Source organism: Opisthorchis viverrini (assembly GCF_000715545.1).
Source record: "Opisthorchis viverrini unplaced genomic scaffold opera_v5_13, whole genome shotgun sequence".
Lineage (NCBI taxonomy): Eukaryota > Metazoa > Platyhelminthes > Trematoda > Opisthorchiida > Opisthorchiidae > Opisthorchis > Opisthorchis viverrini.
In genome coordinates, this window is record NW_008751669.1 from 735,403 (window position 1) to 757,906 (window position 22,504).

A 22,504-nucleotide genomic window follows, 5' to 3' on the forward strand; every position below is an offset into this window, starting at 1 on the left:
GAAACATTTGATCATAAGAATCCAAAGTAGCATTTGTCACAGATGAGAAATTAATAAAAGGCATCAGTGGGTTAACGGAGAAAAATGGACAACTGAAAGTCAACAAGTCCCTTGCGCACAAAAGCATACGTTGACGGAAAAAATCGTCAGCCACCGCTTTAGTGAATCAAAACAAGTGCGTAAAGATTTATATGAAATCCTCATCACGGAAACTTGCGAACGAAGACGGAAGGTGAATCAATCACGTGGGTTTTTCCTCGGCTACAGGGAATATGAGGCACTTCGCCCGCATATAAGTCAGCTTAGGGAGCCTCATCAAGGCGGTACGTACGTTTTTACTGCGTTCTGGTACAGCTGGAGTGGCAGATGGTTGGTTAACCACCAACTGTGGCACGGTATTTGAAGGAGGCTTCACGATTGCAGAGAATAACTCTCGCTCAAGTTCTGATATAAACAAGAGTGAAGTGTAAATAGTGATAGTATTCTGAGACAGAAAACGTTGTGTGATCAAAATGGGATCATTGGGGAAGGAAAATATATAAGAACTAGGTAGACAGAGATGCAAACCGATGCAACGTACAGATGAAACATAAGCGCTACCGAATTAGGATGAAAATGATAATCCCGTAGACAAATTAACTGTGTACCCGATATAGTCTGAATACATTGAAACAACATTTTGCTATAACATTCTAGCAACTAATAGTAAATAATAGTCACGCTTGAACCGCACCTGCTACTCCGCTTGACTTTTCCAAACTCGAATTCACTTGCTGCTGTGCTGGTGGTTGCTGAAGCTCGAAGAAATCTAGATCCAGCTGTATCGGATTAGCATTGGTTTCTGTACGCAGAGGGAGAGAGAGAGAGAGGAGAAAGAAACATTACTCGCACTCGTCATAGGGTCTTGAACTTGAGTCTGTCGGGTGTAAGCTACACTACAATGTGGAAAATTCGGATGGCGAACAATTCGTTACATTATATTTATGAATAACGCAAGAAAGAGGATGGAGAATAATGAGATTAGGGGAGTAACGCGGAAAATTTGGTGTAACCACGACAGCAAATGGGATGTGAAAATTCATAGAACTGAAGTGCCACCCAAAACCGTTCGGCCAAAATTTGCGAACCATCTGTCCAGTTTCCTGGGCAGATGTTCGTGACTGAACCTAAGCAACCTTCGCCCAGTTAGGGATGGTGCATTGACGCACTGGGTGCAAGCGGCTAGTTCGAAATACATACTAGCGTTGGGTATTGTAGAGAGGAGATAGGAACGCGACAGATGCGATTGCTGGTCTGTTCGGGGCAAGATAGCCCAAGTGGTTAGAGCGCGAATTTACCGACCGGAAGGTCCGTGGTTCGAATCCGACATTCGGAACTCGACTTCCCCTGTCTAGGCTTGGGCAACTTGGCAGTATCCCAGCCCTCGTGCTTCCTCCGGGTGGCATGGCAGCTAGGCACCGGAAGGGTGCTACAGCTGAACGATTTGTATTTTATTTTTTTTTTGCTGGTCTGTTCGCTGAGCTTGTCAACAACCGATGTGACATCGTCAGCACGGGTATAAGTGGGTGCATTCCTCTTCTGCATTTGCTTATATGCAATAGCTCTAAAGTGAGTGATCGGTTCCGAGGTGGCTGTAGCAAAATTTGGTTGGCCAGCTGGGAATCTGTGTTGCGTGTGGCTTCATTCCCTTGTATCTAGTTGGTCGTCCAATTCGACAGTTCTCTTCCTCCGTGATGATTGGGCTGTTTCTGTCGACTGGTTCGGTTCTTGGTTGGATAACCCATGTTTAGTTGCTTTCTTTTCCAATCCCTGTTGGACGGAATTCTGCCACAATAACACTTTACCGCTCGCAGTTAGACGCTGCTACGGCCATGAAGCCTATCACACACGCGATTAGCCGGAAGATCGAGCCGATTGCCAGTCCAGCATCAAGGTGAGCTGACTGACTGAAAGTCTGAACCCAAGAGACAATCATGATCCAGTATTCAATGAATACCGGTTGCCAATGGCGCATCTAGGCGTCAGAATTTGAAGAATGTCGCCACATACACTTTATATACAATGCATTGTATAAGTGTTTTTGACCTGCTTTCGGGCGTTCACACACGTTGTGCACCTTTAGTGCCTGTCTTGACGTGACTGCTGGCCTGGGAGGGTCATAGGGAGATCAGAGTCCCCAAACTTAGTTCTTTTGTTCATAGCACTTGGTAGATTGGGTCGATATCCATGTGCTCATTGATCGATTTCTGTGTAGAGCACCAAGCCTCGGCAAATTCTCACTCCAGTTTGTGACAGTTCGGATGGTTGCTGAAGTGGTTCACAATCTGGTACGTGAGCGCCCGGCGTCCACATCTGCGACTCACTGTCAATAAAGGCTGATCCACACACAAACACAGACGTATAAAGTAATGTAAGTGACCACGAACGTCTTTATACAGGCAAGGAGAGACAATTTTCGAAAATTTCAAAGTGTTGGTTACTGTTTTCGGGCTGCAGGAGACAGTAAAAACAAAGCGGAGACGCTTCATGATATGGTGAACACCAGACGATAGATTCAGATGTTTACGAAATAATGCAGGAGTCCTAGAGTAATAAGCACTCATTTCGCACTTGAATACCAACTGAACACCTGTCCAATTTCAGCAATCAAAAGTGAATTACTTCAGCATCACAGATAACGCTGCAACTAAGACATGAAGCAGGCTCTGTGCAACGTACTGAATTGAACAATATCATAAGCAAGATATCCAGCCGGGATTCATTTCAGCTCGCCGGTAAAATCAACACAATTCTCAGAGTGGGTGTTTATCTGCACTGAATAAGCGCCATGCTTTTATGGTGCTCAGAAAATACCAAAACCAATCTCACAGGAAATTTCAACAAACCTTGGAAGGGATTTCTCAGACCGCTGGAATTCCAATCGAATTCGGGGGTTTCGGCCGAGGAACTTGTTGAGGACCGATCAGTATTAGGTTTCAAAGAAGATCCAGACGTTCGGGTAGGAGAGGATAGCGTGGATGTTTTGCTTGACTGTACAGTGGAAGAGGACCGATTGACAGAATCAAGCCTGACGGGCTCCAGAAGCCGCAACTGACTGGCAAAAGCAGGCATCTAGTGAGGTGTGCAGATATAAGATGGAAAAATGAGTGTCGGCCGGATGTGCTCGTCGCATTGAGGAGAACCGAATATTCTGTGGTAACCCAGTATCCGCTCAAATCAGCTGACTTTGTATTACAGCTACCTTCCTTTTCGCAACTAAACAAACACCCCCGTAGTTAAAGGTTTTTGACCCAGGGAGCATTCGACTTGCTTAGGTAAAAATATCCGACTGAGTCTGAAAATACGACGCGCAAACAAAGTTTAGATGGGCTCCTGAGACACACCACCAAATGCGCCGAGATAGCAACGGAAAGGGTACTGCTAGTTCCCAAACTAGGTGGGAAAATTCACGCCCGTTTCGAGTGTGGCGCAGTTACTTCAGAAGCGACCAAACTACCTTAAAGCCTCAAACCAAACGAGTTGAGAAGGGGTAATTAACTGTCACAATTTTCTGGCAGGTACAGTTTAAGACAACCACTTTAAAAATAACATACGAACTTGAAATCTTCATTTTAGTTTGGGGGAGGGTGGACAACGTGTACCTGTTGAGACTGGTCATCTGTCTTGATAGCGAACGCCTGTGACGAAACATTTTATTATGAAATTTTTCGAACGAGTATAAATGTGCTGATAGTTAACAAGTTATAACCTTGTCACTCTGCTTCGCATTGGCGGTGCAAGCGCGTTTAGAATGCGAACAACAGCGCGGTTGTGAAACGAAGTGGTATATACTGAGCTAAAAGTTTAGTTGCAATACAACGACGCTCTGGGAGTTAGATAGAAGCTAGCAGGGCTTACCGAATAGAAGCCAGCATGGGAATTGCGGATAGGAAACATAAAACGACAGTGAAACAAACGCCACAAGTACGCAAAACGATTTAATGCGGGGTGATTAAAACACAAGCCCTGACATCCACCAAGCTGATCCGAGACAGCTACATGAGGACAGAGGAGACGAGAAGTTAGAATTGACAGTTCGCAGCGGAGCGTAGGCGCACTATCACGTTTTCAGGAATTAGTGTGCCACACAGATCACAGATGAATTGTCGTGCGAATGTTACACTTCGACACATCCGTGCAAACATCTTCAGACGAAGATACAGGGTATCCACATGAGGTGCTCGACCTTCATACTTCCTTGACTGATGTCGAGGCGGTACTTTTTTATTGAGTGAAAGTTTATCACCATTTTTGGCTTTCGTACACACAGCTGCGATCGGAGTTCAGTTCAGTTCAGTTCAGTTTAACGAGTTCTTTTGACTTTACTCGCATTCATGTGAGCGTAGAGGGATCAGACCCACGATCCTTTGATTAGCAGCATCAGCTTGCTACTTCTGGGCAACAATGACCGACAAGATGGTTGAACTGACATTCAACACTGATCTAATGTGCTAATCTGAAGAGGTCTTACTGATTGGTTCTCCGTCTGCCTTAAAACCTGGCGAGCTTGGTGACCTGCCTACTTGACCTGATGGAGTTTTTGTGTCAAAAGCGAAACGTTGCCAAGTTAAAAACTACCGATTGTTTACCAAGCCCTTTAGAAAAGATGACTTCTCAATCAGTTCCAAAATTTTTTTCCAATTGATTGGAAGAAACAATCAATTTCAAGTTTATCAAAATGACCTGATCAAGATTGGTTGGTGAAAGGTTTTGTAGCTAGCTGGTCGATTATGTCCTTCACTCTTCTTTTTGATTGTCTCATGGTTGATACAGTGTTCACCTTGAAAAGAACAATTCTTCGCCCTGAAACATTGTGCGCCAATTGGACACAACGTTACTGAATTACCGAACGAACCGAACAAGGAGCCGTTTCTATCCCACTGATCTATCTACCTTGATGGACATTTCTTTATCTGGACAGAGTTTGACGTAATGTTTGTTGATATAAATGGCTGTCTTAGAACTAGATAACATGTGCCTTTTGTGTGAAATTTTAGCACTGTTTTGAGAATCTGGTCTAAACTGTCCACGATAATGGATACAGCTTCATTCAGCTTGCAGTATGTCACAATGAAATGTTTCCCGCATCTGGAAGCAAGATTAAAAAGTCTCATCGCAGCTCCTACATTTCCTTTAGAAGACCAACCAAAGTAGCACTGCATAATTTTCAATCGCATCTATTCAGAGCTCCTCAATCGAAAAGTTACTGAGATGTGTACGACGGGACAGCGCTCTTGTTGGAGGTCACCTTATTGGGATGATTCTTAATTAGTGATCCAAATAAGTGAATTCTTTGTTCGCCAACACATGATAAATGTTCACAACCTTAGCCAAAACCGATCTTTGACGAACTACTTCTTGCAAAATGCACTTCTATGCCTCGATTGGATCCCGAATAATCCTTTGCACTACACAGTCAGTTGTAGATTGCTAAAATGAGTGATTCATTCCGTATGCATTTCACGTCAGGCTCCGTTCCAGCAGCCTGTCGTCACGGCACCGGGTCCTGGTAAAAATGCATTCTTAACCAACTAGAGAATGTAACAGGATTGTACACAGCTCGCGGATCCAGTTTACCTGTGCTATGACAGTTGAACGATACCCGCACACAGCACACGCATTGTAGATATCGGAGGAGGAATGCAGACCTCATTAGATGAAAAGGTCATATGGCCACTGTCCACGATAAGGCAGTCGAACGATGCTAGGGGAGTTGGGCACCTGGCTTCAGACATATAGAACAGTAGTGCTGGATTAGAGTGCCCTCTAGGTAGCGGAATAAAGTCGCGCTCAACCCACGCATTAATTTAGTCGCAACACTGAAATATGAGCAAGTATCTAGTTGACATCATCATGAGTTGCACATGCAATACTAACTGAATCAACAGAGGGTTCGGTCGGTTAATGGTATTCCTCGGGTCAATATTCGATATTAATGGGTCAGAAAACTAGTCTCCTCAGCATAAAGTCACAGCCTTGTACAACCGATTCCCCAAGTTTCCGCTTTGGAAGTTGTAGATGGTAGTCAAAGGACGTGAGCAGTGGGTACGAAGGCACTTCATAACCTATTAGTTTCGGAGAAGCGTCTTGCTTAGTACGAGATCCTAAAGTGGAAACCTTGAGATTGCAAAAAAAATTTTAAAAAGGTTATTGGAAGTTGGGAGGTTACCCACTAGAGAAATGTTGTACCCCGGAAATTGGATGATAGATCTGCGTTCTTCATCCAGTTTAGCTACTGGTACCGACACGTTGGAAAATCAAGCCCGATTTTCACTCGAATATACCGGATGCGGCACTATTATTAAGTCTTGTCGACAGAAATGACTGCAATGGAGCGCACCGCTCACCCGAAGATCTTCGTACCAACAGGCTGGAGAACACTGCGCTGTTAGCTCCTGTAGTCTCTTCCGCAGGGCCGGTAGAATTCCAGGCGAAAGACAAAAACGAGAAAAATTCCAGTGTTCATTAATTCAACATCCGATCAGACCCTTGTGTAGCCACTGTCAGTGAGTCTCTCATTCGAACACAAAAACTACTGACGAAAATTCGGCGGATAATCAGATCTGCTTTAGATTTTCTGAGTTATCAGACAGGTACTCCAGTGCGCACTCAACTGCGCGCTGACGATGTCTCCTCGACTGGGGACAAAACATTTGCAAACCAATTGCCAAGCTCGGCGAACAGATCAACTTCACCATATGATCAACCAACAGTAAACACACCCGACCTACATATATTTCGACTAATCGACAAGTAACATCTCGTAAAAATCACCGTATAAACCAAAGCCACCCAAAATGCTTTGCCACACTGCACACACCGACGTGGTACGCTCTCAATGACGCTAGAAGTGATATCCAATTACCGCCATCTTATGTACAGAGTAAATTCACACCAGAACGTGATGAGGATGGATTGTGGGTTAGAACTAACAACAAGACTACCGACCGGACACAAGGGTTTCGGATGGTTGCACATGCTGCTCGGATTCAATCGCACATGGCATTACCTATTGCGTGCGGGGATCAGTCGACAAACTGGGACGGATGACAGCTCATCAGTATTTTTGAGTTCAAATCAGCAATCCCGATTGTCATTCACTCAACGCATCTGTAGGCTGTGAGGTATACGCGTTTGGTGGTAAGACATCAATCCTTGACGTACCGCACCATGTGCAGATTGCTCCCATAGCTTGTTCTATATACTATCGTTCCCGTCCCGTAATTCGAGTAAAGTGTAAAATAGAACTGAGGACACCAATATGCACGAATTAGGGTTATTTAAGCTTGTAACCTGTGTAACCCAAGGATGCGAAACTGACCCCGTTAGTTAAGAAAAGGATGACGTAAAATTCTTGGCTCCGTTTGGATGTTGGCAAATACAGAATGGCACCTCTGCGCCACTCAACAAATGCAACATACATTAATCCAGGTATGGACCCAAACAGATACTGGCTTTACGGATATACCCTCCGGCAATTTCGCAATCACTAACTGGAAAGAAGCGACTGGATGCATAAATCACAGCGATGCTGAAAGATCCACTGTCGCCTACTCGATAGACCAGTTAGTGTGAATAGCTCACGCTCTGTTTTGAGGTAAATTCTGTTGATGAATCAGTGTGAGAATTTAAGAAGGCGCCCTTCAGATCACAAAAAGTTTTTGTTGGTACGTACACACTGGTTAACCCAACTAGTTGGTAGCTGTCACAGGTGGTAAAATTTAGAGCATCGGTTTACGTAAGTGAACGTCCATAGTGTGAGACCTTGTGGGAAGTGAAGAATCCTGTACTTCCTTAGATCATGCACAACTACGTAAAACTCACAGGTATGGTTGCATATAGCCCAAATATGTGAAAAACAGCGAATCACCGACGAAAGCACTCTTTGATGGGCGGGCGGTTGTTTTCGGTTTACTCGAATCCCCTAAGGTACGGTGATTAGCGCCGTTACCAGTTGATGTCGCCAATTGTAAAAAAACAGAGGTTGTAACAGTCTACGTGGTGTTCTATTTAGATATGCAGTAATCCCGTTACTCCAAATCCTTGGCTGGTGTTGAACGGACCCTGCATGGAATTACCATCCCAGAAAAAACTGAGTAATGCATGATATTGCTTATCTAGCAACCGCAGCTATACCAAGTGTCAGCTCCCATTTTAGACCTTCAAACAGATGTTTATGAATCTTTTTAATTCCGACCGGTTTTCAAAGCTACCGTTGACGTAACAATTAATAAACTCATACAATATCGCTTTCTACGCTTTTTATCTGACGGCTCATAACCATACGTACTCTAGTGCACCTTTACTTCACTTACGCTCAAAAATTTTACACATCTCGCCGAATGATCTTAGGAACATGTGCGCAGAATCGATTAAACAACCCATCCAAATTGGCTAGGTTGTTATTATACACGCTGGTATGGTTGTGAGTATGTTATCAGTGGAGTATGAGTAAGTTGAACTGATGATCCACAGTATTACTGTTAGCCAAAGTGATACAGGTACTCCGGCAGTTCCCCTGGGATTGTGAATGCAGGCCAAGTGTTGCTGGTTTGCTCAGCACGGGTACGTTTTCCGTCGACACTCGTTGCTGCCGCTTGATGATCCACAGTATTACCGTTAGCCAAAGTGATACCAGTACTCCGGCAGTTCCCCTGGGATTATGAATGCACGCCAAGTGTTGCTGGTTTGCTCAGCACCGACACGTTTTCCGTCGACACTCGTTGCTGCCGCGATCGGCAAGATGTCTGCGCAGCATGTATGCATTACTGCTAGGCCCAATAGGCACATTCTCTTGTTTTGTTCCGTCGAGTTTAACTGCCGAGATTTATGAAGATGGTTGTGTAACAGTCAACCACACTGAGGTAATGCGGGTTGACTGAAGCGATTGTACAGCCACCTTGTGTGTTCGGTCCCACTAGCCTCCCTAGTCTCATGCGAATGTTCTGCTTGTTTCACGCTGGGAAGGGGGAACACAGGAACCACTCCATGGTAACCAATTAATAAACAATGAATGAGAGTGATGTGAGTAGTTCTGCTGGTCTTGAAGTTGGGGCAGTAAAAAAACGACGGATAATGAGCAAGCGAGGCTGGAAACCCGAGCATTACTGGAAAGTTACTGATAAGAGGATTTCAAATCGCGGAGAACTCGCACGAAAATGCAGTTATGAAGCTACAGTTCTTTTGGTGAGGCGTAATAATTACTGCGTTTTTCGGGTCATCAATAAGGCCCCCAAATAAATTGTGATTGTACCGCAGAAAAGCATCAGTGATGATAGATGGTTGTGCGCTATCGATCGCCAGCAGCAGGAAAATGGTTTTTCGCTATTAAAAATGCGTTTCTTGTTTCCGTGGATTCCTCCAAAAGGTTTCGCCATAAGTAGACAACTGCATCATTTTGGGAATATCAGAAGAAACCAACAATATCTGAAGAAAACCGTAATCATGCCGCGCGGTTTAAAACCCGCACTAAAACTTGAATGTACAGAGGAGAGCATAATTCTGTGTAGAGTGAAACCAGAACAAGTGAACGGAATAGACATATTTACTAGAATGAATGCGTAATTTGTAAGGAAAACCATATTTTCATACGGATTGAGGGAACACAATCTTTGCTACATCGCAAAGCTCCTGTGGCGTAGACACGAGATTAGCATGTATAATATCATAATGTGCTTCTTATTTATACGTAAATTCATGGACCCGGTCACTGCCAACAGGTGTTGAAAATGAAATGCACTCATTTTCAAACAAATCTGGTTTTGCGAGACACTCACCTGGAACCCAGCTGAATCTCTCGTTTGTGATGTTTCCAAGAATTTTTAGCATCCTTCTGAGAAGTGCACTACGAATATACATGTATTGCGATATCTGGAATATCGTAGCAAGTGAAACATGAGGCGGCCAGGTGCAGCACATTCAGTTGCCTGGAAACATCACGAACGAGAGATCCAGCTGGGTTCCCGGTGAGCCTCTCGCAAAACCAAATTTCTTTGCAAATGAGTGTAGTCGCTAAGTTCGTGCAACATTTCGTGAACACAAGATTGACAGAAACTCGGGGACTGAGCCTGCCTGATGAGCCCCAAGAAGGGCGAAACCGGTCGTGGACTGTCGAAGAATTTTCAGCAACCTTATGAGTAGTGCATTACGAATACAGGTGTTGAAAGTCTTTCACTATTCGACCAATGGCGTTTCCACGGCACTGACGGGGTCTTACGGAAATATTATATGAGCAATACTGGAGTGTACCCAAAGCACTTTGAAGGACTTAAGTTGTACGAGATGGACAAGCCTTGACTACTGGCTTGGTCACGCCGTTCGTATAATAAAACAATCAATCGTTTAGCTGAAATAACCTTCCGAGTTCTGGCTTCCACGCCATCCAAAGGAAGCACAAGGGCTAAGATATTATAAGGTCATCCGAGCCTACATAGGAGCAGTCGAGATATCGGGGTTGTGCTCAGACTTCCCGGTCAGTAAGTCCGCGTCTTGAGTACCGAGCTCTAGATAGCTTGGCGGTTCGTACACCAGTAAACGGACTCCGCCGACAAATCATTTTCGTATGACCATATGGGAATGGTGGAGGTGGTCTAGGGGAGGTCAGATAAAGGCTCTCATATGGGAATGGTGGTGGTCTAGGGGAGGTCAGATAAAGGCTCAGCGATGAAGCATGAAAGCCATAACGCGGATATTCATCCCGGTTGGTGGTTGCGATTTCACTGCGTAGGAGCCTAAGACAAGACGTACTGCTCGTTGGAAAATATTGACCGATATGGTCCAGTCACACACCGACATCTAGAACTTTCAATGTATGCCCATCCCTTTTGTCTCTCCACCAATAACAAAGTATCAACTGCCACTGCTATATTCACCCACCCCCACGAAGTAAGCTATCGTACTTGAAGCGTAGCCATTCACTCATTATTTCTACTACATTATTGAACCAGAATGATGACGGTGACCGAGTTCATAGGTGGGGCAGTATCGAATGGTTCCGGCTGCTCTAACGCAATAAAGCTCAAAGATGATCGGTCCTGTTTCCTAATTGAATAAGGGACTGAACAAATGTTGTAAAATACGCTCAGTTGCAAGATGATGTCTTCTTCCGACTGCTCTAACGCAATAAAGCTCAAAGATCATCGGTCTTGTTTCCTAATTGAATAAGGGACTAAATAAATGTTGTAAAATACGCTCAGTTGCAAGCTGGGATGATGTCTGAGTGAGACACGAATGAATACTTTATGGTATCACTTGTGGTGTGCGGAAGACATCTAGGCTCTACAGGGCCGATTTATTGAGGTATTTGTCCTAATGAATAGCATTGGCGAAGAGACTACAAGTCTGGTCTCTACCGAAGCTTATCAGATAACGTGAACTAATAAATATATTGATTATCGACAGGGCATAGGGGATCAGTCACTCGGGCGCGATTCCAAAGTCCGAATAACCTCGCAAATGAATGCTTTTCCAACTGCGAGGATAAAAGACTTACTGCACTACGGGGGTCCACATGCAGCGATTGTAGATAAGCATCATAGATTGGTGATTTACTCCAGTGAAACCGCTGAGCATGGGTGCGGTGTAGTGGTAACATTTTTGGCCACAGTCTGTGAGAAGGTGGAAATGGGAGAAGAGTTATCTTTATGGGTACGTCTGATTAAGTACCGGAAGTGAAAATCTGGAGTGGACTGTGAATCAGAGTACTGCATAATACGTGTATCGGGGAATAAAAGGCACAGAGCCAAGAAAAAAACTACGAAAAGAGAAGTGGCGCTACAAAATATAGAAGTGAGATAATGACCATCGCATTCTGTACATTACCTATCTTCCGCAGCAAAACAGAGCGCCAGCCCACTTGGAATCCGTATATGAGAGAACTCTGACAGAACTCAGTACAACAACAAATAGCAATCAAATATAATGAAGCGGATTCAAGGAGCACAGATCTAGGTGATGCAGGTTTTCATGAAAGCCTATTTACGCAGAACGGTTGTAGTGAGCCCTAATACGGTTGTTGGGTCGGCAAGTGCATAGACTCGGTGACAAGGCAGGTACGCTCATTGTTATCGACGGCTAACCGTTCCATAAGAGCAACGCCTGATTGGATGGACCAGTAGACGAAACTGTGGGTTATCAGTCCAACGACCAAGACCAGAGTCTGCGCATCATCATCATCAACAGCATGACATCAGTGTTCAACACTGATGCTTCACTGCCGTAAGTCTGTGCATAGGCATCTCCAAATTGGCATCCCATCTGTAAACGTTTTACACATATCGTTTCACCATAATAATACAGTGATACGAATAATAGTTCGGTTGTAGCACCCTTTTGGGGCGTAGCTGCCATGCTATCCAAAGGAAGCACGAGGGCCGAGACACCGCCAGATTGCCCAAGCCTCGACAGAAGCAGTCTAGAAGCAGTGGTCCAGTTTGAACCAAGAACCTTCCCGTCAGTAAGTTCGCGCCCTAACAAGTGAGCCATCGTTTCATAAACAAAGACGTGAAGGATGCTTTTGTCAATACAGCCACGAGGAAAACATGGCTCAATTAGGCGTGAAAAGAAAGCGGAAGACAGATCAGTCCAGAAACTTGTAAGACACTAAACAAACTGGTTGAAAAGAAAGAATCCCGAAGGTTATGAGGAGACGGAATACGCATAGTCGAGCTTCTCACCAGAGCAATCAGAATACTTCCTACTCATATCTAAAGCTTGTTCTAACTGGAAGTAACTTCAGTGCCAGGTTTAGATGTGTGTAGGAGTCATCATCATCATCGACAGCATGACATCGGTGTTCAACACCGATGCTTCACTGTGTAGGAGTACTAAAAAACTTATTCACCAACTCCGCAGTATTATCGATAACAAGGCACAGTAAATCAAATATGATAAGACAGCTGAATAATAGTGAAGTTAACTCTGAATGACGTTTACAGGACCATACTACTGGTAGGTGAACGTACTGCATGTAAAAAAATCGTCCAGCTGTAGCACCCTTTCAGTGCTCAACTGTTATGCCACCAGAAGGAATCGTTCAGCTGTAGCGCTCTTTCGGTGCATGGCTGCCATGCCATCCGAAGGAAGCACGAGGGTTGGTATACTGCCAGGTTGCCCAAGCTTGGACAGGGGAAGTAGAGAGGCAGAGGTCGGGTTCGAAACACGGACCCTTCGGTCAATTAAATTCGCGCTCCAACCACTGAGCAATCTTGCATCAACACACTACATGTGTCAGCCTATCTATAAAATCAAAATTACGTTCATTCGAATCAACCAGAAGGCAACTAGTTCAGGAGTGATTACCTCTCTTCGGAGAAAGAGTGGTAAAAGAAAACCATTCTTTCACGTGGCGAAAAGTCCCAAAGAGTTTGCTTGGTGCTGCTAACCAGAGACAAGCGTGGGACGCTTCTACGACCAATATTCAGACTGTTTGTTTTATTTTCAGTCATTTCTGAACTTTCTCGACCTTGTTTAAACTATATAACCAGCGAAAACTCATTGAATGAGATCAGTCACATGTACTGAGTGGTTCCGGCTGCTGCCAAAAGTTTGCGCTTCCTGTTCAGTTCAGTTCAGTTGATCACCCATAAGCAAAGGTACACGGGTTCCGACTGCTACAGATTCGACAACCGAAAAATGGGTTGAAAGATATGGACAGGTACTATTGGTAATGGCGTAATCATTTAGTTGATGCTGAATCACTAACTGTCTGAAAAGAAAACTGGGCAGGTAGATATTGAAGACCATAACTATGATGCAGGACTAACACTGACTGCGTGATTGAGCCATGTCGGACAGTGTCATTTACGATTGATAATTCGAATACCGAGTCACATTCAGCGACGAGGTACTTATCAACGCAATTGAGTCTATTACCGAGTACCTTCATTATTTGTCGTCAGGTCAATGACTGTCCGCATTTCTGTCGTTTCGCTCAAAAGTGGAATGGGCAAAAGAGTTCCACGAGGAAAGTCGGTCATCTGGCACGCGAACTGGATGTCCCAACCAGAGTAACCTATGGAGCATTAGTAGCTTATTCATCGCACGTCGGCGCCACCGGTGTCTGAGGTTGGTAAAAGCTTCTCTGGCCTTCCAGATTCGAGCAATAAACTCGTACCCAGCCAAACCAGATAAATTTATCAAACACGTTGAGTGGCTGGATTGATTTGATTTGACTCCACACAGGCTTGTAGCAACCAATTACACTTTGCAGGCATGAAACGCATACCGAACCGGGCAACAGAATCATTTAAATTATTCGAAAATCCTTGCATTTGAGGGATCTAAACCAAGGAGAACATCATCTAAGTGCTCAATGTCTGCGAGGCCCTGAAGCGCGCACCCAACTGCGCACTGATGATGTCTTCTCGTATGGTGACGAAAGGTTTGCAAGCCAACTGCCAAGCTCGGCGAACAGATCAACAGCCACCTGGTCAACAACCAATAAACTCACCCGAGCTACCAATATTTCAACAAATTGCCAGATGTATTCTCTGTTTGGATGACCCGACCTCCGCATTTCGACTCATCTTTTCTAGGTTTGGGCAACTTGAAAGTATTTGGGTTCTCGTGCTTCCGTCTGATGGCACAGCAGCTATGCACCGAAAGGGTGTCACAGCTGAACGACTAAATTACTTACGAATACAAATCTGAAACTACACTTGTTTACTCAGCAATATCCTCTGAGCAAGGTGAAATCAAAGTTTAATATAATTGCCCTGGGTTTCGCTAAGCTCGTCACCACGGAAAAATCATGTGTTATCAAGAGAAGAGTTCACAATGGAGTTCCGGATACTAATATTTAGCCATCAAGGACCTTTTCATCTAGCAAACATTGTGAGGAGAAACCCCATCATAGTCCCTGGAGTTGTTATCCTGGCTATCCAACCAGTTGAAAAAGAACGTTGTTATGGTCAGCTCAGACTATATTGTTCATATACGGAAGGTTTGAGTGAATAAAATTATCCGCAGTACGTAAGATTTGCTTAAATGAGAGGAGTCGGCTGCGAAAAATTGGGACTAAGGGAAGTCGTCATCTCATTCGAGGATTTTTCTCTAAAGAGGGGCCACTGCACCTTGAAAACCGAACCAAGACAACCATTGATCGATGATGGGACATCATATACTTACGAGGGTCTGTTTACTTTACAAGGAGAGTGTATCACAGCCAGAGAACTTCCAGTGTCCAGATCCGTGATTTCGGACACGCCTTTCTCATCGTTCACCCAGTCATTTCCAGTGGGGGATGAAAATGCTCGCCCGAGGGCAGGCTCCAAGTGGGAAAGCAATCGTTCCTGAGGAGTAAATGGAAAGAATGGCTACAGAAGTGAGACAAGGAAGGCGAAAATTTCGACGACCATCCTTTGAAATGGGCGGCAGTTGAAACAATAGAACGAAAAGATTGGAAAGCAGAAACTGGTTCGACAAGATTTTCCCCTACTTAATGCTACAGAGTGAGTCAGTAGGATGCTACAAGAACGTTTGACGCATTGTTAACAAGTTAATAGATAAAACACGGACAATCGGGTGGGGCGGGCTGTCTTAATCAGGGCAGCTAGAATAGTTCCAGTTACCTGATTACTGGATGGGTTATGGGCTAACACTGGAAGCTAGTTAAAAACCGTACTGTTGAATCAACCGATGGATAGGGTAAATTAGAAAGATTGGGCACTGCCGACACCAGCGTCTTCTCTGAATGGGGTCAGGGAACTACCGTGCGTTGGAGTAGAGTTCTTAGTGGTTTTCACGATTCTCTAAATGGTGAAGGCACAAGCACCTCGAAACGACTTTGTTAGGCCAACTCCATTTCCTTGTTTGTTCCTTGAACGGTGTAGAAACTAAATGTGTGATTGTGAAGCATCCGTATTCAACAGTGGTATCGCTATCGATAGTACTTGTGACTGCCCGGAGCGGTAAGTAAACCATATATCTAAACGTGTTTGTTCGCGAACTCCGTTCCTTCTGGTTTAATCTGATGGGGTTTTTTCTCTGTGCTGCCTCTTGCTATGAAATGCGAGGCGACCCTGCTCCGTCACAATCTGTCAGAAATGACCGTCTTTGATCTGAACTGTGCTTTGAAGCCAATCTTCGCCACAAAGGACATAGCGGGCGTGAGAACAGTCATCAAACCCGGAAATCCTAAAGTTATTCTTAGAAACCTTTTACAAGCCGCCAGGATGCTTTTAGTTCTCCACAACGAACGTATTTTGGTTGTGTATTTGGAGGAGAACAACAGGATGTCCGACTTATCAGAATCAAATAGATGCCTCAGTTCGACATACGAAAGAAAAGAAAGAAAGCGTTCAGCTGTATTCAGTTCGACATACGTAGACTGGGCGAAGTAGCGTGAACAGATCCGTTGATGAACTTTCGTATAAAAATGGAGTTAATAGGACTGGCAAAAAACGAACTAGAGTGGGACAGACAATAAGACGGGCGACTTACCAAGATTCCGATTGGAGGATGGTCAATTTGCACATCTCTAACCAAGTTTGCCACGTCCGAGGGCTCAGAATGTGGAACTGAGGATTCGAAATCCCCGAATTCCTCGCCGTCACTGCCTTCATTAGACTCCGGAAAGACTGCTGGCGCAACTGAGGATCCATCTGGCCATTTGGATTGCAAAGATTCATGACGGTTCAGGTCCTGCTCAAAAGTGGCAGTTACGGTTGCCCAGGCGTCAGACCCCACGACGGAAGGTTCAAAAGTGGAGAAACTGGCAAATTCCTCGACACCTGGAGGGTTTACGTAATTAGAATAGCGGAAAACAAACAAATAAGTAGATAAGAAAATGCGGTTTAACAAGGGACCACACGGCAGATTCCAACATAACCCGGAATCTCTATCTGTACAACTCACTTTACCACGATGGTGACCAGTACATAGTATTTTAAACATCTCGCCCCTATCAAAAATCAGTTGTCGAACACAGCCTACGAGACACTTACAACTTTTCAGACGGTCTAAATACTAGAAGTCATTGAAGGATTTTTTTTTCGTAAGTTTCTCCTCTTCGACGTCTACGTGAAGAACACCACCAACAACTCTTAAACTGTAGCATCCTTTCGGCGTCTAGCTGCCATACCAACGGAAGGAGGCACGAGGACCGAGACACTGCCAAGTTGCCCAAACCTAGACAAGAAAAGTCGAGATGGTGAGGTAGAGTTAGAACCACGGACCTTCCGGTCCGTAAGTTGGCGCACTACCCACTGCACTACCTCGAGTTCACGTAAAACTATTCCATGTAGTCGTGGAACTGTCAAACAAATGACAAAAACAATCAAGAAACAAGCATTATGAGCTCTTTAAGCTTTAGGGCGAAAGTACATTACTGTATGACGATATATCCTGTCACCGGGGTGAAGTCCTATTGAATTAAGAAAATTAAGTCAGTTAAGCTATTGATCACTTGAGAGGATATTCACACGCAAAATTAATCGAGGCCAATGGCGGATAACCTTCACCGCCATTTCAACATTTGGGTAAAAGCTACAAGATCAACAGCGAGGCAAAGCAGTTTGGTCAGGACTGGCAGCATTAGCCGGGGATGCTGTTTCGGCGAATTCCTGGATATCCTCCCTCTTGGGTGAAGAAAATGAACCATAAACCATCCGGCTCTGAAGGCCCGAGGGACAAAGGACACAAAGTAGACCTACCAACAGAATTCGTTAGTCTACAAAGTTGATTTGAAGTGCTTTATGCAAGTCTCATGCTTGGTATGGCTTGTCAATTTATCGAAATATAGGTATCTCGGGTGTGTTTACTGGTTTCAACTACAATGATATACCGCAACGCCAAAGGTGAACCCGGCTGTCGACTTGACCCGTGAGCATACACTGACTTTGTGTCATGATCAAGAGGAATGACTACGACCTGTCACAGAAAAGCTTTCGACGTAATATATAGAGGCACGGAACGTTAGTTTGGAACTAAGTACCTACCGTCGCTAGTAGGAGCACTGCAAGAACCACAATGATTTTCTGAAGCCAGTGGAGATTTACCCGAGATGTCATAAGCCAGATGGGTGGACTGTTGCTGATCTGCTTTGAGCCGCGCAGCAACGCCATCAACGTAAGCTGCTAAGTCGTCAAATTCAGGACCATCTGGGACATCTGACGGCAATTCCACCTCTGTGTAATCATCTAAACTTGATTACTGGATGGGTTATGGGCTAACACTGGAAGCTAGTAAAAACCGTACTGTTGAATCAACCGATGGATAGGGTAAATTAGAAAGATTGGGCACTGCCGACACCAGCGTCTTCTCTGAATGGGGTCAGGGAACTACCGTGCGTTGGAGTAGAGTTCTTAGTGGTTTTCACGATTCTCTAAATGGTGAAGGCACAAGCACCTCGAAACGACTTTGTTAGGCCAACTCCATTTCCTTGTTTGTTCCTTGAACGGTGTAGAAACTAAATGTGTGATTGTGAAGCATCCGTATTCAACAGTGGTATCGCTATCGATAGTACTTGTGACTGCCCGGAGCGGTAAGTAAACCATATATCTAAACGTGTTTGTTCGCGAACTCCGTTCCTTCTGGTTTAATCTGATGGGGTTTTTTCTCTGTGCTGCCTCTTGCTATGAAATGCGAGGCGACCCTGCTCCGTCACAATCTGTCAGAAATGACCGTCTTTGATCTGAACTGTGCTTTGAAGCCAATCTTCGCCACAAAGGACATAGCGGGCGTGAGAACAGTCATCAAACCCGGAAATCCTAAAGTTATTCTTAGAAACCTTTTACAAGCCGCCAGGATGCTTTTAGTTCTCCACAACGAACGTATTTTGGTTGTGTATTTGGAGGAGAACAACAGGACGTCCGACTTATCAGAATCAAATAGATGCTTCAGTTCGACATACGTAGACTGGGCGAAGTAGCGTGAACAGATCCGTTGATGAACTTTCGTATAAAAATGGAGTTAATAGGACTGGCAAAAAACGAACTAGAGTGGGACAGACAATAAGACGGGCGACTTACCAAGATTCCGATTGGAGGATGGTCAATTTGCACATCTCTAACCAAGTTTGCCACGTCCGAGGGCTCAGAATGTGGAACTGAGGATTCGAAATCCCCGAATTCCTCGCCGTCACTGCCTTCATTAGACTCCGGAAAGACTGCTGGCGCAACTGAGGATCCATCTGGCCATTTGGATTGCAAAGATTCATGACGGTTCAGGTCCTGCTCAAAAGTGGCAGTTACGGTTGCCCAGGCGTCAGACCCCACGACGGAAGGTTCAAAAGTGGAGAAACTGGCAAATTCCTCGACACCTGGAGGGTTTACGTAATTAGAATAGCGGAAAACAAACAAATAAGTAGATAAGAATATGCGGTTTAACAAGGGACCACAAGGCAGATTCCAACATAAGCCGGAATCTCTATCTGTACAACTCACTTTACCATGATGGTGACCAGTACATAGTATTTTAAACACCTCGCCCCTATCAAAAATCAGTTGTCGAACACAGCCTACGGGACACTTACAACTTTTCAGACGGTCTAAATACTAGAAGTCATTGATGAAGGATGTTTTTTTCGCAAGTTTCTCCTCTTCGACGTCTACACCACCACCAACAACTCTTAAACTGTAGCATCCTTTCGGCGTCTAGCTGCCATACCAACGGAAGGAGGCACGAGGACCGAGACACTGCCAAGTTGCCCAAACCTAGACAAGAAAAGTCGAGATGGTGAGGTAGAGTTAGAACCACGGACCTTCCGGTCCGTAAGTTGGCGCACTACCCACTGCACTACCTCGAGTTCACGTAAAACTATTCCATGTAGTCGTGGAACTGTCAAACAAATGACAAAAACAATCAAGAAACAAGCATTATGAGCTCTTTAAGCTTTAGGGCGAAAGTACATTACTGTATGACGATATATCCTGTCACCGGGGTGAAGTCCTATTGAATTAAGAAAATTAAGTCAGTTAAGCTATTGATCACTTGAGAGGATATTCACACGCAAAATTAATCGAGGCCAATGGCGGATAACCTTCACCGCCATTTCAACATTTGGGTAAAAGCTACAAGATCAACAGCGAGGCAAAGCAGTTTGGTCAGGACTGGCAGCATTAGCCGGGGATGCTGTTTCGGCGAATTCCTGGATATCCTCCCTCTTGGGTGAAGAAAATGAACCATAAACCATCCGGCTCTGAAGGCCCGAGGGACAAAGGACACAAAGTAGACCTACCAACAGAATTCGTTAGTCTACAAAGTTGATTTGAAGTGCTTTATGCAAGTCTCATGCTTGGTATGGCTTGTCAATTTATCGAAATATAGGTATCTCGGGTGTGTTTACTGGTTTCAACTACAATGATATACCGCAACGCCAAAGGTGAACCCGGCTGTCGACTTGACCCGTGAGCATACACTGACTTTGTGTCATGATCAAGAGGAATGACTACGACCTGTCACAGAAAAGCTTTCGACGTAATATATAGAGGCACGGAACGTTAGTTTGGAACTAAGTACCTACCGTCGCTAGTAGGAGCACTGCAAGAACCACAATGATTTTCTGAAGCCAGTGGAGATTTACCCGAGACGTCATAAGCCAGATGGGCGGACTGTTGCTGATCTGCTTTGAGCCGCGCAGCAACGCCATCAACGTAAGCTGCTAAGTCGTCAAATTCAGGACCATCTGGGACATCTGACGGCAATTCCACCTCTGTGTAATCATCTAAACTACTGCATTCTGATAGGTGCTCTCCATTGTCCACAGCCGGCTCACTTTTCACAGGCTCCTCATTGGTACTGCCATTTCGTACAGAAATATAACTGCTATCGTTCGTAACGGGATTGAATTCTGAAAGTGAACAGATGAATAATGTAATTTTTAACTCACCATGGAGTGAAAAATCATGCAATTCCAAAGGAGTGGCTTGAAACGCCATACCTGATGGTGGTAAGCAAAATATAGCTGAAATGAGAAAAATCACAGCAAGTAGACGCAGACGCATTGGTGATCGGTTAGGGTCCCACTTATTGGTTTTCGAGTCAGAGTTGAAATGATAAAAAATCTCATGGCATTCACAGAAGTTTGCTAAGTATGTTTTAAGTAAACAAGTCTTCCCCCAGACTGTTGCAGGATGGGATGTACTCAGCTGAACTTTGATTTGCCAGCAGTTTTCTTCTGCGTTCTGCTCCCTGTGCACGACTTCTTGGCCGCTTTTTTTGTTCCTCGTCTTTGTTTTTTCCTACATTCATCTGTGTAAGTATACAAAGTAAGTCTGCAGATCAGAGAAATCACAGCAGAAAGTAAAGGATGAGAAACAAAACGAAATTGATATCTAACAGAAATCCCGCAACTCGTCTCAATTATTCTTCAGTTCATTTTCGTTTTTTGTTTTGTTCTCCTATTCCATCCATTTTCTCCTCTTCAGTATGAGGATAATCATCCTCATCTTCAGCGGTAAAAACCATGTACTTGTCATATAGTGCGTCTAGCTGCTACAGTTTCGCTCACCGATAATTTCAGTAGGTTGGGTAGATAGCTATGTATTGGATGCGGCAGCTGATATAATTGGTGCGTAAATACAGGCTTTTCATCTGAGGTACAGGGAGGGGAAGCTGAAGACAACAGCTTGGATGCATACACGCCACTGAGGGCGCGACTGGGTCATGTCTGACAATCTGTCTAACCATTGAAGTGTTCCGTCTCTGGGTCCCCCTCCATCAAAGCAACGGAGTTTACAGGATTTCACGCTTCACTACCAAGCAATTGTTTAATCTTCCGTGGCTCATCCCCACCCTTCCCCTGGTTGTGCAAAAAGGTCTACTCGAGGAAGTCAATCAACTGACCAAGCCGGCGCAATCTAGGGAGCGTGGTCAGTTCATATATCGTGAGTAAGTTATTTCTTCCAGAAAGACATTCGATGCGTTCAGCTGTAGCATCCTTCCGGTGCCTTAGCTGCTGTGCCAGCAGAAGGAGGCACGACGTCTGGGATATTGCCAGGTTGCCCAAGCCTAGGCAGGGGAAGTCGAGCGGCGGAGGTCGGGTTCGAACCACGGGCCTGAAAGACTGACAGATCCGGATGTCAGACAAACCTACCAGAATCATCTGGAATCTCTTCCAAATGCTCCACCATCAGATGTGAACACATTCTGGGGCGAGATTGTCACCTCTTTGCATAGTAATGGGAATTCTTCCTGTGGCACGACTCAACCAGGCGCATCCACGCACTGGATATCAGACCGAACGTTGGAACTGCTTAAATCTCGGAAAAACACCCCAGCGAAGAGTTATCAGACGTCGAGCGAAAGTGAGCGTTCGAGCCTATCGTGAAATATGGTGGACACAGAAAGCCAAAGAAGTGGAAGAGGCCCAGAAAATCGGTAATGCCTGAAGATTATTTCACTTGACCCATGCGACCGGTCCCCGGAAACCGCCTGTGAGTGAAAACATCAAACATCACAATGGAACGAATAAGGAGGAACGCCTTGACCGGTGTGCTGAATACTTTGAACAACAAATGTCTTGGCA

The 22,504-nt window shown here is 44.8% G+C and overlaps 2 protein-coding genes across 2 annotated transcripts in view; one reads left to right on the forward strand and one right to left on the reverse strand.

Moving 5' to 3' along the window:
• On the reverse strand, positions 1-20,981 carry T265_01208 (hypothetical protein; the record flags this gene model as incomplete). Its single annotated transcript, XM_009165193.1, has 7 exons — positions 1-444; positions 734-841; positions 2,886-3,111; positions 11,531-11,645; positions 15,166-15,329; positions 16,480-16,769; positions 20,501-20,981. The coding sequence occupies 7 exons, from the start codon at positions 20,979-20,981 to the stop codon at positions 242-244; spliced, it is 1,587 nt and encodes a 528-aa protein (XP_009163457.1).
• Positions 18,450-22,504, forward strand: part of T265_01207 (hypothetical protein) — a gene marked incomplete at both ends in the record, with an annotated part of 20,393 nt that continues 16,338 nt past the window's right edge. Inside the window, one exon of the mRNA XM_009165192.1 lies at positions 18,450-18,520. Within this exon, the coding sequence (XP_009163456.1) occupies positions 18,450-18,520 (71 nt within the window). The remainder of the gene's footprint in view (positions 18,521-22,504) is intronic.